Below are 12,266 nucleotides of genomic sequence, written 5' to 3'. Positions count from 1 at the left end.
AAAAAAAAAAAAGGAATACATGGAGATAGGATATTGTAAGCCAAGAATATAGAAAAATAAAAACCCAGTTTGGCTGTAACACTGAATTCCTAAAGTGGAATAACATGAAAGAAGGCTGGAAAAGTAGGCTGGAGCCATATAATGAAGGGGTCTAAATGTCAGGCTGAAGAGGTTGTTTTTTCCTTTATTTAGGGGGGAACAGCTATTACAAATGACAGTCACATCTGCATTAGAAAATTATTTTGGCAGTTGTATAAAGGATATATTTAGGTTTAGGAAGCAATTGAAGGCTAACATAATGGTCTGTGCCAGAAATAGTGAAGTTTGGGCTGATTTGATGGCAGTCTGAGTAGAGGGAAGGGAATAGATAGAAGAAAATTCTATTGGATATTGGGGAGTAGGAAAGATAATGGTCAAATGTGATTCTTGACTGTGGCCTGGAGCCTTCCATTTTAGGTAATTGGGAATTCTAATGGTACCATCAACACAAATAGATCATTTTTTTGGGGGGGGGGGATGATTTGGAGATGTTGAATTTGAGGTGTTGGTTGTTGAGATATTAAACTCTTAAAGAGGGAATTGGAAATACAGACCTGGAGCCTTAGAATAGGGCCAGATATATAAAGTTTAGTCATCTGCATAGAGATAATTATTGAAATCAATCAATTCCTTCAGTACCTACTATGTTCTGAGCCCTGTGTTACCAGTAGGGGTACATTAAACGAAACTGAGAAGGAATAATTTAGGGGGCAGGAAAAGAGCCAAAGCAAACTATGAGATGGGGGTAATCATTAGGGTTCAATGCTACAGAAAGGTCAGATGATACTGAGAAAAGAACTGTTGGAATTTGTAACTAAAAAGCCATTTGTGTCCTCAGAATGAAGAATTTTACTTGAGTGATACAGATGAAAGCCAGATTACTAGAGCTGGAGTGAGTTGAATAAATGGAGACAAGTGATTGTAGACCAGTCTTTCTTATTAATTTAATAGTAAAAGATAGGCCCACCTTACTCTCAGAGACTTCTAAGTAAGAAAGAAGGATTAGGATAGCCATTGGGAGAAAGTGTACCAAGGAATAAAAATGATGTCTTTTAAAACTCACGATGTTGAATTTGATTGGTGCCTGAACTCTTCTGTCATATTGCTCCCTTCATAAAAATTTAAATCAGAATTCTTAGATTTACATAAAAAAGTTAATGATATTCTTAAATCTCTGTATAATACTGACTTTTTTTGTTCCTTTGCTTCTAACAGAGGGATTTCAGAATGTCTTCCCAGACTGACATGTATGATTAGAGGAATTGGCGATCCTTTGGTTTCAGTATATGCCAGGGCATATCTGTGCAGGGTAAGCTTTGATTTAATGAGTGCTATTTAAAATGTATGCTTGTGATGTTTCCTTAAATGTTCACATTTCTCCTTCTTTGCTTCCTCATAGGTCATTGAAAGAATGACTTTATTAGCTGCTGATTCTAGTGAATGAATCTTTAACAGAAAGTGCTCCTCAATCCTGTTGTTTGAAAAATTAATTTCACAATAGTCTTAACTTGATTATATAAGTTATATATATGGCTATGTAAGATCTTAAAATCAACCTTTTTCAGTAATAATTTTTCTCAGTTCTTCCTAAGATGGAAGGCAAAAATGGAATCCTAAAGACTACATATCATCATTAGATTGGTTTTCATTTGTTCAAAAGACATTTTGATAAACCAGTGACTTGATTTCAGTGCATTTGTGTTCATATCAAAGGGACTTGGAAACAACTTAATTCTTTGCCACTTGCAAAGTATGGAGACCCTTTAGAATAGTGACAAGTTGCAAAGTCAGTCATGGGATTAACTCTGTCCTTTTCTTTTGTATCAGCCCAAGATTTCAGTTTGCTCCTTAGTTATGGGTTGTGAACCCTCTGGTTCTTGAAGTATTGAAATATTTCATTTTCCATTTGTAAATAAAATGTTTTTGTCCAGGTTTCTCTTGTAGTTTTGGGAACAATGGTTACTGTTTATATTGACATCATTATTACTGTAATATTTCTGAAGGTCTGTGATTTCATGGTATAGGTACTCCCTCTAGTTCAATTCAACAATAACTTATTACCTATTTACTTTGTGACAGGTTTTGTGTTGGGTGCCCAGGGTACAAAGACAAAGATAAAATAGTCTCTACCCTCCAGGAGTTGACATTCTACTGATGGAGATAGTCATCTCATGTTGCTTTGTTTCATTGGTCTCTTTGACAAAAATATATTCATTACCAAGTATTGATGAGGCCTCTTAGAATTTGACTTGGTAGGTTTCCCTTGGTGGGTGTTGGACAGTACTAGCCTATCAAGGCCATGTTCCAACTCTTTCTGGTTTGGTAGAACCTGCCCCAACTTGTATTCAGTTGACATAACCTTTGAAAATCCAGGGTCACTGCCAAGCCAAATGGAGGCATTACAGTATGCTGACATCAGCATGATTAGTTTTTAAAACAGACACAATGTTTGAGATTCTGATGAACTTTAAAATACTTTGAGAACAAAGCTATAGTTTGTTATTAAAGCAAATAGACTATTGGTTTTGATTTTGTTTTTTTCCCCCCCAACATATAAAGCAGTGGTGGAGGCTGTGTGGTCTCTTAACTGGTCACAAAAGAAATCAGATAATCATAGCAAATGCCCTCAGAATGAATAAGATACTCATTTTATAGGGGAATTTTATAGATTTTTTAAAAAATACTGACAATAACACAAATAATTGCTTTGAGGCTTTTTTTTTTCCCCTTTTATATCAACATATCTCCACCTACTTATGGCATATTGTGTGTTTTTATAATTACTTGTGAATGCAATGTATACAGAATGTTTTCCCAAAAACTGCAAGTTTTGAATTTATTAAGAATCAAATAATTCCTTAATTAGTCAGCATTTACTTAGCACCTATCATGTAAAAATGATGTTCTAGGCTTTGTGTCATGATGGCAGTTTATGACAATAGGCTTATAATCAAATGACCCTTCTTGTGCCTTAATAATGTTTCTTATTAAAAATCAGCTAGTTGAGGGGGGAAGACCTTATTCTTTTAGATTTACTTTAAGAAGGAAATGAGGAAACCTAGTAGATGATAATGTAGCAAACAAAGTATCTTTTAATAGTCAGCAGTGGCTATAGCTTTAAAGTGCTGCCTCGTAGGAGGGACAGACTAAAATAGTGTTAACAATAGATCTTGCCTTTGATACATCCTAATAAATCTAGGACATGTATAAATTCTTCACATTAGGTGGCTATAAAGACTTTTTAATATTAAGAGTATAAGTAATAACCCATTAATTAACTGGGGAACAATCTGAGACAAATGTAGAAAACCGGAGTGTGGGAGATGAAAGTGCCACATTGGGGGGAAAAAGTGATCCTCACCCAAAGCAGGGTCCAAACCATTCATTTGATTTCCTTGGAAAGAAACAAACAAAAGATTTGAGTGGGTAGCATGGCCAGGGTGGGGTGGAGGGAGCTGTTTATAAAAGGAAAGTATGATTATCTTTTCTTCTTAAGTTCTGTCTCCTTCTCCTTTTCTAGTGCTACTTGTCCACAGTTCCTTTCTTTGTTGCTGCTAGTGCCTAACAGATAATTAACTCTTCTATGGAATGATTAAGTGGAATGTAAGGCAGTCAGAATAGAATGCAACTTGATGTAACATTTCTCTTTAGATGCTTTAATTCAATGTTCTTACTCTTCAGCATTTCGTTTTTTACATATATTATGCAGTGTGGCTAGTTGATCATGATGATCTGCCTTTCTTGGGACAGTTCAAAGTGGTTTACAGACAGTGTGTTCCTGATCTTCCTACTGATTTCCTGTTGTTTCTATTGTCTCACTTCACAGAAGTTATTTTTCTTGTTGCATTTTAGTGACAAAAATGAAATTTTAAAATTGCTTTTATTCTCAGCTTTTATCCCTTTTATGAAACATGATCTTAGTTTTATGTGGGTTTTTTAACATGCCACCCCTACTTTCTTAGCCCACACCTTTTCCCATATATTCTAATACACACTTATTACGTACCCTATGATTAGCTAGCTCTTTTCTCCAGCTACAAATGTGAAACTACTGTTTTGAATAACTGATTCTTATAATAATTGGATTTGTACTGTAATGTGCTTCACATTCTGTTTATATAGAACTTTAAAAAATATATAAAAATTTACTTCCTCAGTTATGCTTCTGCAAGGAGCTAATTTGGTAACAGAAGGAATTAATTTAATATTTATTTAATATTTAAAGTGATATGAAGCTCCACCAAAATATACTATAGTGCTTTATTCTAGCATTGAAGTGACCTCAAAGTTCATAAACCTATGCCATTGAAGTTCAAGCTTTGGCTGATTGTACCACGCAGTAAAGACTTTGACTGTGAGACTGGGTATATATACACTTCTAATGAAGACCAATTTAGCTACTTTTCCACAAGTCTTTGCCTAAAAATTTGACCTCTAGACGGTGGTTGGATTTTTGGGGGGCCAGAGGGAAGATGTGCTGCTAAAGCATACCAGGGTTTTTGGTTTACATCTGTGGAGGAAGTAACCACACCAACAAAATATTAAAGTAGAATTTGTATTGAAGGTCTTTTTTTGGTTGATTATCTTCTTTAAAATGAGTGACAGTTGTACTTTCTGTAGAGGGAGAGAAAAACTAAGCAATATATTTTACTTTGGAGTTTTCCTTTTTCCTTAAGGATTGGTTCCTTAAGACATCTGTAAATATCAACTGCTGGGGAGCTAAAAGATAGTTTTACTTTGCTTTGATTATAGGTTGGAATGGAAGTGGCTCCACATCTCAAAGAAAATCTAAATAAGAACTTTTTTGATTTTCTCCTTACGTTTAAACAGGTAAGAAAACTTAAAAAAAAAAAAAACCTGATTAATGGGTCAGTTGTATGCTGAATTATTTTTGTCTTATTAATCAATCCAGTTTTGTCTTCCAAGAGAAAATGTTTCATGTTCTTCAAATTGAGTTTACACTAAGAAATTATGCAACTATACATTTTTGGCAGTCAAAATGTATTGATTGTGCTGACTAGATATAGCTTATTAAAAATATGTGTTAATAGGAAATATCTCCAGATGGTTATTTTTTCCCATTAGCATATGATATCTATTTTTTTAATCAGCTTACTAACGTTGTCATATACATTACAAATCAGCTGAGTTAAGTGAGCTTGAAAGTTTTTGGCATATTTTTCTAGCTTAAACAACCTGAGAGAGGAATAATTGTCTAGGATACAAGAATATCCATATAATTAATCCAATAATATAATCCAATAATCCATGTATTATTCCTTGATTTATTTTTCTCTTTGGTGTATTGCTTTGCTGTTCAGAATGTGTGTGTGTATGTGTATGTGTGTATAACACACACATATATATTTGTTGTTGTTGCTCAGTAGAATGCAACTCTTCATGACCCTATGGACCATGTTCTCTATTTGGTTCTGTTGGCAAAGGTACTGGTTTGCCATTTTCTACTCTAGGGGATTAAGCCAAAAAGAGATAAAGTAGTGACTTGCCTGAGGTCACATAGCCATTAAGTGTTGGAGATCAGATTTGAATTCAAGTCTTCCTAACTCCAGGCTTCTATCCACTGAACCATCTAACTACCCTATGCATATACACATATTTACATACAAATATAAACATATATTTATCTTAAAATTTATATTTAATAAGTAGAAAAATAGATATACATGTAAATATAGATATACATATATACATATAATTTTTTGTGTAAATATTTCCTTTAGATTCATGGGGATACAGTTCAGAATCAATTGGTGGTACAAGGAGTGGAGATTCCATTGTATCTTACTTTGTATTCTCCTGCTATTGATTGGATTCTGCAGTGCATTGCTTATCATGCTCCTGAGGTAATTTCCTTATTACAAATACTTTAAAATGAAAGTTCATAGATAATATGCTATAACTATTTTTAAGCTATCTTTTTTTTTCTCTGAAGAAGGTATATTATTGTGTGGAGTGGAATCTTGGAGGTCTGCACTCCAAAGTCACTCTAATGAGCAGACAGGAGACTTGATAAGATGCTGGCAGAGAAATGTGGCCTTTATTAGAGAGAGAGAGAAGACAGGGGCACTGTTCGGAGTGAGTGACACAAAACAAATGTCCAGGGGTATATAAGTAAACTCGGAATTTATAGGAAATTAACACAATGCTTCTCTTTCAGTCACCCACCACCTGTGTATGATACAATGTCTGTATATGTTATATTTTTCTTTATCTTGTCCCACCCTCCTTAAATTTTCCAGTATTTTTGAACCCATGGGAGCATTCCTCAAGTTTGCAATTTCTAGGCTGAATCAGTTTAGACATGGCCAAGGTCTTTTATACTGAAACATTTGATATAGGGAGTCAAGATTATAACTTTAGGTTTAGGACTTTTTCTCATGGGAATTTTCTATTACCATCCATTTTCTAACCTCTTTTAACCTTTTGAATACAGACTGTCAGAGCTGTTTGGAATCCATAAAAAAAAGGGGAGCAGGGGGGTTTCTTGGCCTCATTAGAAAAGAGTGTTAATTAGGATAATTAAAGAGAGAGGGCTGTGTATGTATGTGTGTGTGTGTGCACATGCATGAGCTGTTTGAGGAAGGGGGTTTCTCTACTCTTCTTTTTTTTTAGGCAATGGGGGTCAAGTGACTTGCCCAGGGTCACACAGCTGGGAAGTGTCTGAGGCCAGATTTGAACCTAGGACCTCCCATCTCTAGGCCTGACTCTCAATCCACTGAGCTACCCAGCTGCCCCTTCTCTACTCTTCTTAAGGAGAGATAGGTATCTCTTAGAGAAGGGTACCTAACTTTCACTAGTTTTCTATAGGAAGTTGCCAATCTAAAATTACTAATACTAATTAATATATACTAGAGAATAATACATAATTTCCACTTACACATTATTAAAATGACCTTGAGGCATCTTTTTTGAAGTATTTTAATTACTTTTCATAGGATTCAGAATTTGGGGTTATATTTGTCACAAGAATGATATAGCAATTGAAAGTAATTTAAATACCATAATGAAGATATTGCTGTATTGAAATAGTAACTTTTCCCTAATTCTGGGGAAAATGTAATAAGTGTCAACTTATTGAACTTCCCTTAGTTTCTTTCCTATTTAATGCCATGTGAAACTGATGAGTCTAAGAAATCTTTGGCAATTGAGAAGATTCAGATCATAGAAAACCTTGTGAGGAATGGTTCATTGCCTGCCCCAACCACCCAACTCTGAAATGTGCTCTCTCATCTTTCTGAACACCCTAAGTAGTTATCATCACCACCAACATGACAGTTATGTAGGGTCTTCTGGCATTTCTGTTGTGGTCTTGAATAGTTTCAATAAAAAGATTTAAATATTAAAAAAAAATTATGTAACTATTTGTGTGCTTATCTTCTTTGTCTAACTTAATTCTTTTTTTTTTTAAACTCTTACCTTCCATCTTAAAATCAATACTACAGAAGAACAGTAAAGGCTAGGCAATGGGAGTTAAGTGCCTGGCCCAGGGTCACACAGCTAGAAAGTGTGTGAGGCCAGATTTGAACCTAGTACCTCTCATCTGCAGACCTAGCTTTCTATCTACTGAGCCACTTAGCTGCCCTCTGCTAGTTTAATTCTGAACTCCTTGTGAGCAGAATATATCATATATATATATATATATATATATATATATAATTACCACAATATCTAGTGGAGTAAAATTGGCATTGTACATATAATAGATGTCCAGTAAGTATTTGTTTAATTGAATTATTACATTGGGTCATTCTAACTGAAGATTGTTTTAGAGTATTGTTGACATTCTTCTTCATCTTCAGCATTCTCTTTGAACTGAAAAAGAATTTTAGGTTCTTAGAGACTTTCCATGTAGAAAGATGGCAGTCCTATACATTCATAGGGCATTTAAGAACTAGGAATCATTTTAAGTGTTTTTTGAAAACCAGAGAATTTTGTTTACTATCTGTTTTTAGGAAAAACAAGTTGGCATAATATATTCTGGGAATATTTCAGTGTCTACTATGTACAAGGCCCTGTAAAATACATAGATGGTCATTGCCCTTATGTAATTTATGGCCTTACTAGTAAGGAAATTTACATAAACACAAATAACTCTGTAACATGGTAAATTGTGATTGTAAAGTGAAAAAAGTACACAGTAATAGATTAATAAATAGTTAAAAAGAGGTGACTTTTGGAGGAGGGGGAGGATAAAAGAAGGCTTGTTGGAGGATTAAAAAGAATAATGTCACAAGGTATTCTAATTTTTACCTTAAGCATGAGTATTCTCAAAGGATGTCAGTGGAAACTAGAAATAAATCTTCCTAGGAAAGAGTACTTTAAGAAATTTTTACACCAGAATGATTAAAGATTACATCATTTGAATCATAATAAACACTGATTTTTAGAATCATTTGGTTCTGAATGTGACATAGCATCTTATTTAAAAAATTAGTCATATTTTATAAATTACTAGAATAGTACAGATAGAATTAGAACATCCTTAGTTAAGAAAAGCTTAGAAAGAGAAGGATGTTTCACTTGATTCCATTAGTTGAGGAGATAACTGGACTAAACCAAATGTGAACCCCTTGAATGATAGCATTTATATAGCCCTTTAAGGTTTGCAAAATGCTTTAGGTATATCTTATTTGAGGATCTCATTTGCTAGAGCAAAGACAGGAACTAGGAACTGTTTTGTGTTTATTGTACCTGGCACAGTACTGTGTACATATTAGGCACTTAATTAATATTTCTTGAATTTAATTTAATATAGCAAAGTAGAAGTAGCTCAAACTGAAGTATAGTATACTTAAATAATATAGATATCCCCATTTGAGGAAAGATCTGAACCCCAAAATTTGAATTTATAAAACAGATAAACCAGGAAGGAATTATAGATGTACTAAAAATTTTATTCTGTCTTAATGAAAAGATTCATCAGTTCCCCAATTCTTTTATGCAAAATAGAATTAATTGCAAAAATTATTAAATTCATATAAAATTATTAAACTATTTTTAAAAACCAAAAAACACCTATTTGTGCACTCACAGTATCTTGTGAATAATAGGTGGCATTAATCCAACTCTTTAAGCATTTTGTATATCTTAACTTATTTGTTCTTCATAATAGCCCTAAAAGGTAGCAATTATAGGTATTATCCCCATTTTACAAATGAAGAAATTGAGAGTTAGTGAGGTTAAGTGAAGCAAAGTTTGTTATGACTCTGAGGCCAATATTCTTTCTGTTATATCATCTGAATTATAAAACTCATTAAATGTGTTTAATGTGTTTAAGCTTTTAAAAAGCTTATTAGGAGGTTTCTGTTTATTAGTTAGCAGGTATTTGCTTACCTAATATCTACTCGGAATCATGCTAGATACTGTGTGGGGATGTAAGATTTATATGTGAAGTGATTCAAGGAGCTTACTGTCTTGTTGGAAAGAGATAATAAAAGAAAACAATAGTGATAATATGACAGTATGTGTTCATGGGGAAGGGTTGTCTGTGAGTGATAGAATAGAAAGGAATTCAACATGGAGGAAGTAGAATTACATTTTATTTTTTAAAACCCTTACTTTCTGTTTATTGGTTCCAAGGCAGAAGAGCAGTAAGGCCTTGGCAGTGGGGGTTAAGTGACTTGACCAGGGTCACACAGCTAGGCAGTATCTGAGGCCAGATTCGAACTTAGGATCCTTCCCCCCCATCTCTAGGTCTGGCTCAATCCAAAGAGCCACCCAGCAGCCCCTGAGGAAATAGAATTTTAAATGTGCCTTTAGGGATAGATTGAATTTAGATACCTGAAAGTTGTTCAGTTAAGGTTCATTAAAAAAAAGAAAAGACAGAAAAATACTCAAAAATAAAAAAAATTTAATTATGCACTAAATTTGTACCATTTCCCAAAACAATATAACCAGTTTGCCCAATCTTTCTTGTTCTCAATCTGAGAAGTATTAGTATGAGCCATTACATTGTTTTGCTCCAAACATTAGCTCCCACATCAGTCTTTGTCTGGAGTTCTCTCTTGAAACAAGTTGTGTCCATATGCTTCTCTTTGTTTTGTTAACACTATTTAGTTGTTGTTGTTTTTAATAACTCTTACTTTCTGTCCCATTAACAACTCTAGGATAGTCATTTTTTTATGTACTGGGTATATAACTTATGCTGAAAGTAGTAACTTTCATGTAAGTTTGGGTACATTAACTCTAGAATTATAGAAATGACACTAGGTCTTATCTTTAGGTCATTGAATGACTGTTCTTAACCTCCCTGTCTCAGCTGCAAAAATAGATATTACTATCTCATTTGTTAAATTTATTTTTCATGAAGTCATATTTGCGAAGGTATTGTAAAAAAGTTGCCACAATCCTAATAACAATATGTACTTTAAAGAAATATCTAGAAAGTTAAAGTTCACAATGAAGTGTTACAAGACAAGAGCAATAACTTTTTCCTCCCTTATTATTTTTGGGGAGTAAGGAATTGATTATTTCCCCTGCTTTATACCCCATTTAAGCTTATCTAAATATGTAGTATATGCCAAAGAAAAATTGGCTAAACTGCCAGATTTGCAGTAATTTATCACTGCCAAGACTTCCTTAAATCAGTCTGATTTGAATTTGTGTACATCTTGTTCTTGCCAAAGACAATCAACTTTGTCATCTTTTCAGATAAAGAACTTTTGGCAAATGTGCCTATGATCCAGACATGGCTTTTTGGCTCTATTTATACTTAAATATATTTGTATTTCCAGAAGGAATCCAAATGCTTTCACAATCCTTTAGTAGGATATATTTAAAATACAACCATACTTTTAAAGCTTATTTTCTTCGTGACCCAAATGATTTGAATTGCCCAACATGCTTTTTTAGGAGTGGTGTACAAAGTCTTCATGTATTCAATTACTCTTGGGGGATGTGCAAGGAAACCAGACTTATTAGTCGGTACCTTCTGGGAGTGCTTGATTAAAAAGAAGATACTCCAGTAGAAGCCACATTTAAAACCAGACAATACCAGATAATTTGGTATTATTTAGGGGTCAGCTGAGGATAAGAAGCATGACTTAGGAGATATACCAAGATAGTAGGTAAAACTTTTGGTTTATGATTTATATAACTATATCTACTCCTTTTCAATATAGTTCAACAAGTATTTATTGGCTACTAGCAGGAGAGGTGGGGACAGCATTACACACAATTTTGCTTACTTTATATTTGCCTACAGTGAGTCTCAGTAGTGAGTCTCAGCAACGCTATTCAAGATCTTTTCTGCTCTCCTGGTGACTGACCCTTCCCTTAGAAGATGCTTTTCTTTCTTTTTTTTTCCATTAAGTGACTCTTTTGGGATTGAATGTCTTAAGAGTCTTTTTAATCATTCAGTAATCAACAAGAATTTGTTATGAGTCTACTAGGAGTCAGGCATTATTCAAAACTATTGGTTATCAAAATGTATATAGAACTTCTTCCACTGAGTGCTATGTGGAATTAACATCCAATTAATTTTCCCCTTTGTTTAGGTTATGGGGAGAATTGTGGGAGGGAGTTCATTGGGAGAAATGGGGTGGGAGAAGAAGAGAAAACTTCAAATGGGACAATTAAGGTAAATCTTTTTTCTGGGAAAAAAAAGAGACTTAGAACTTCAAGGCTTACTTATGCTTAGAATAGAGTTACACTAGAACTTTACTATAAAGAATTTGGTTTACTCATATTTTTTTTTACTCATTTTTACTCATTACATTTGGTTAACTCACCTTTAAATTTTTATTAAATATTCACCTAGGTTCTACTTACTGAGATGATGGAAAGATGTAAGAAACTAGGGAACAAGTAAGTATTCTTTCATTCCTAGAGCAAGAAAAAAAAAATTGAATCATCTGTTCTGAGCCAGTTAGGTCTATTTTTGCCCATGTTTGTAGAAAGGTTGTTTGAAACTCTTTTTTTCTGGTCAGCCAGAAGCAGTTTTCCAAACCATTAACCATTTTTTTGCTTGTCCTTGGAAGATAAGACTTTTTATTATTTTCCCCAGTGCTATTTTAGAGAGGATAAGCAATCAGTCTCACTTAACTTAGCTAGAAAAATAAATAATTAATTCAGAAGTGTGGCCTTTTCTTCCTAGTTAATCAAGAGATATGTATAGCAACAACTGTTTATGCATGGTTAACAGAGGGAATAAGAAAGTATGGCTACTATACTCACTCTGCCTTACATATTGCTAATTTGCTATCTCT

General features: G+C 33.8%; 1 protein-coding gene across 2 annotated transcripts in view; it reads left to right on the top strand.

Annotated features, from left to right (window-relative positions):
- VPS35L (VPS35 endosomal protein sorting factor like) overlaps positions 1-12,266 on the top strand; it is a 106,331-nt gene that overhangs the window by 30,600 nt on the left and 63,465 nt on the right. For both annotated transcript variants that reach the window (XM_007498179.3, XM_056806566.1), the window contains exons 12-15: positions 1,255-1,348; positions 4,792-4,869; positions 5,781-5,903; positions 11,819-11,865. In XM_007498179.3, the coding sequence (XP_007498241.2) occupies positions 1,255-1,348; positions 4,792-4,869; positions 5,781-5,903; positions 11,819-11,865 (342 nt within the window). The remainder of the gene's footprint in view (positions 1-1,254; positions 1,349-4,791; positions 4,870-5,780; positions 5,904-11,818; positions 11,866-12,266) is intronic.

The sequence above is a fragment of the Monodelphis domestica genome, chromosome 7 (assembly GCF_027887165.1).
Source record: "Monodelphis domestica isolate mMonDom1 chromosome 7, mMonDom1.pri, whole genome shotgun sequence".
Taxonomy (NCBI): Eukaryota; Metazoa; Chordata; class Mammalia; order Didelphimorphia; family Didelphidae; genus Monodelphis; species Monodelphis domestica.
Note: the sequence above shows the minus strand (reverse complement) of the source record. Positions and strands in the feature narration are given on the sequence as shown.